This window comes from Lucilia cuprina, chromosome 6 (genome assembly GCF_022045245.1).
Source record: "Lucilia cuprina isolate Lc7/37 chromosome 6, ASM2204524v1, whole genome shotgun sequence".
Lineage (NCBI taxonomy): Eukaryota > Metazoa > Arthropoda > Insecta > Diptera > Calliphoridae > Lucilia > Lucilia cuprina.
The window spans coordinates 58,494,139-58,498,074 of record NC_060954.1 but is presented as its reverse complement, the minus strand read 5'-3'; the positions used below and the strand labels follow the sequence as shown (position 1 = coordinate 58,498,074).

Genomic DNA, 3,936 nt, shown 5'->3' with positions numbered 1-3,936 from the left:
TTAGTAAGTTAGTAAGTTAGTAAGTTAGTAAGTTAGTAAGTTAGTAAGTTAGTAAGTTAGTAAGTTAGCAAGTTAGTAAGTTAGTAAGTTAGTAAGTTAGTAAGTTAGAAAGTTAATAAATAAGTAATTCCTAATTGCTCTTGCTGCCTTTTTAACTGAAATATTAGAATTGTCCTAAATGAATAGATTATTTATTTAAATTATTATTTAAAAATCTATTTCGAATTTCAGAAATGGTGTAGAACGATAATCTATAATTTAAACAGTTGCGGAATAACAAACAATACAATAAATATTTCAATTATTTACCATTGCTTCAGTATAATTCTAGCCATCAAAGAGAACAATCAATTCTGATCTTAAAATGTTGCTGACAATAATTTTATTAATTTTTATTATTTTGCTGAGTATTTTATATATTTTATTTAATAGAAATTTTAATTATTGGAAGCAATATCCTCAAATCACCAGTGTTAAAGGCAGAATATTCAGTGGAAATTTCTTGGATTTTTTAACGTTTAAAACTAATTTCGGTTATAATTTGAGAGCATTGTATGCGAATGAGATATATCGTAATGAAGCAGTTGTCGGCATATATGGGCTCTATGAACCAGGCCTGTTAATAAGAGAGCCTGATATAATTAAATCTATATTAATAAAGGACTTTGACTGTTTCAATAGTCGTACGTGCAGTGGTGATCTACAGCATGATCCGTTAGGGTCTTTAAATTTGTTCTTTAGCACATATTCTCACTGGAGAGAAATGCGTGTGAAACTGAGTCCGGTATTTACTAGTGGAAAATTAAAGTTTATGTATCCTCTCTTGCAAAAGGTGGGTGTTAAACTGGAAGAGCATCTCAAGCAAAATGGAAATCAATTTACGTTGGAATTGAAACAGTTATGTGGTCGCTATACCACAGATGTTATATCAACTACCATAATGGGTTTTAATTCGAATGCTTTGGGAAATGAGGAGGAATATATATACCAGGAAGCCTTTAAATTGTCGGCCTTTAATATCAAAAGAGCTGTTGACTTTCTAATAGTCTTCTTTGCTCCCAAACTAAACAGATTTTTACGACCAAGAATATTTTATCAATCTACTGAGAAGTTTATGCGCTCTAGCATAAAATGTGTAATGGAGGAACGGGAACGTTCGGGTGCCATACGCGATGATCTTATAGATACATTTATTAAAATTAAACAACAATCACAATGGAAAGGAGAAGATGAACATCAATGTATGGAGAGTTTGATTGCCCAGGCTTCTATATTTATGACTGCAGGTTTTGAAACTTCTGCTACTACCATAGCAAATGCTTTATTCGAAATGGCTAAAGATCAAGAAGTTCAACAGAAATTAAGAGAAGAAATAGTGCAAACATTTGCCAAAGATGAGGGTGAAATATCTTATGATTCGCTTCATAAAGTGGAATATTTACAAATGGTTATAGACGAAACATTAAGATTGTATCCGGTGTTGCCGCTATTAGATCGTAGATGTTCAAAACCTTCGAATAGATCTGAAGAGTTCTCGTTAGCACCATATTTTGACTACAAATTACCGGAAGGCATGCCGGTTTATATATCGGTATTTGGTTTGCATTATGATCCTAAGGTATGTTTTATTTTTTTAATAACATGTAAAAAATATAACAGATTTCTGTATTTTTTATAAGTTTTGGCCATTTCCCTACAAATTTGATCCTGAACGTTTTAGTCCTGCTAATAAAAAACAATTGACACCTTTGACATATTTACCATTTGGAGATGGTCCTCATAATTGCATTGGTGCCCGTTTGGGTTTGTTAGAAGTTAAAGTTGGTTTGGTCCACATATTAAAATATTATCGTGTGCAAGTGTGTAAGCAGACTATAATACAACCAAAATTTGAACCCAAAAGTATTGTTCTACAGACAAGAGGTGGAATACATGTGGAATTCATTAGAGATAATATGTGTGACAATTTCTAATCATTGATTCATTGGCTAATCACCGACAAATTTTAATTGTTAAAAAATATTTTTTTATTATCTTTAAATACTTATAAATTTAGAATTGCAGAAATAATAATAAAACAAAAATTATCAATTATTAACAATTAAAAAATTGCCTATAGGTTATCGTGTCTAAACTGAAATTACAAATAAAAATGTGTGATGTCTTAAGACATCTTTTACTAATTGGTGTGAGCAATCCGAAAATGTGGTTAAAATTATAAAAATCAATGCAATCACGTAAATTCACTAACTTACTAACTTACTAACTTACCAACTTACTAACTTACTAACTTACTAACTTACTAACTTACTAACTTACTAACTTACTAACTTACTAACTTACTAACTTACTAACTTACTAACTTACTAACTTACTAACTAATAATTATTATTCTTTGGTTAAATCATAAACTTTTAAGAAAATTTCCTATTTCTACAAGTACCCCCTACATACACATCAATATGTATATGTAAATAAGTCTCATTTGTGTTTGCACATGATATTTAGTTTATGTGTAAGGGTCACATCCTTGAGGGCATTGAAATGCACACAAACTTACACACCTTTACAAGCAAACTTTCTAGTTTATTTACCTTATGAACGTTGCATAAATATTTATTAGAAGTTAATATTGATATAAATACTTAAAAGCTTCTTAGTAATAAGTTATGTCATTAAATACATTTACGCATAAACTACACATATACACAGGCAAATGCTCATTAGTAAATGTGCTAATATGTATTTACATAACAGATTTGTTATGTTTGTTTTGATTATATATGTATGTGTGGGTTTGCATTTAGTTATCTGTCTGTTTAATTATGACAATTTTGAATTTGAATATTAAATATCCTTTAGGTGTTTATGTATCACGATTTTGATCTTTGTTCTGCTATTAAGAGACGGTAGGAAGGAAAAGTGTGTGATTAATATAAACATGTGGTTTGTTTTTCATATAAATATTTATAAATCAATTTATATGCAAAAGGTCGCAAAGACTATTGACATTAATTAAAAATTACAATTTATATAAGTAACTGAACACAAATATTATAATTATATTATGCAAAAATTCAATTACCTTCAGGCAATATTTTGAAAATTATTAGAAAAATAATAGACCAAAACTGGGCAGTTAGAGAATCTACAAATGAGTAGAGTAGTAAAAAATAAATAAATAGATCAATTGAAAAAAGTAAATAAAATTAAATTAAATCTTTTCATAAAATACAACCTGTGAATAGCCCATTCATCCTTAGTTTAAAATCTTTAGAATTTAAAACATCCTCGCAAGTAGTCAATACAATTGAAAAACCAATTCAATAATTCTGATACAAAACATCAACTCTAAATCCAATTACTATTTCAAATAATAGTGCATTGTACACACACACACAGCCACACCCACACATACTTACAAATCAAAACTAATACAGACTACATGTTTGCGATTGACAATTGTTGAATTCATTGTTAGTCGAAATACATAACAACCAGCAGTTCGGTCTAGTCTATCGGCTGGAGTATAATCTAGTCTATAGTCTCGTATTTTCTCTATTCTATGGGCTAGTTTAGTCTAGCCTAATGGATAGACTATTGACTAGTCTGTAGTCTATTCTATTGAATGGAGTTTAGAATATTGTCTAGTCCATAATCTAGTCTAAGCCGAGTAAATAGTCGAGTATATTTAGTCTATAGTTTGGTATATAGCCTAGCCTGTATTCTAATCTATAGTTGAGTCTATAGTCTAGTTTATAGTCTTGTCTATAGTCTAGTTTATAGTCTAGTCTATAGTCTAGTCTATAATTTAGTCTATAATCTTGTTTATAGTCTACAGTCTAGTCTATAGTCTAGTCTATAGTCTAGTCTATAGTCTAGTCTATAGTCTAGTCTATAGTCTAGTCTATAGTCTAGTCTATAGTCTAGTCTATA

General features: G+C 29.5%; 1 protein-coding gene across 1 annotated transcript; it reads left to right on the top strand.

Moving 5' to 3' along the window:
- The first annotated feature begins 324 nt into the window (after positions 1–324).
- LOC111677846 (cytochrome P450 6g1-like) lies at positions 325–2,186 on the top strand. The gene is made up of 2 exons (XM_046954535.1): positions 325–1,618; positions 1,680–2,186. Exons 1-2 carry the CDS (start codon positions 365–367, stop codon positions 1,971–1,973), a joined length of 1,548 nt encoding a protein of 515 aa, XP_046810491.1. The 5' UTR covers positions 325–364; the 3' UTR covers positions 1,974–2,186.
- The last annotated feature ends 1,750 nt before the right edge of the window (positions 2,187–3,936 follow it).

Excerpts from the sequence above, each read along its gene's own strand:
- LOC111677846 (XM_046954535.1), top strand. The coding sequence starts at position 365 with ATGTTGCTGACAATAATTTTATTAATTTTTATTATTTTGCTGAGTATT. Across the intron at positions 1,619-1,679 it reads GTTTGCATTATGATCCTAAG|TTTTGGCCATTTCCCTACAA; the intron begins GTATGTTTTATT and ends ATTTTTTATAAG.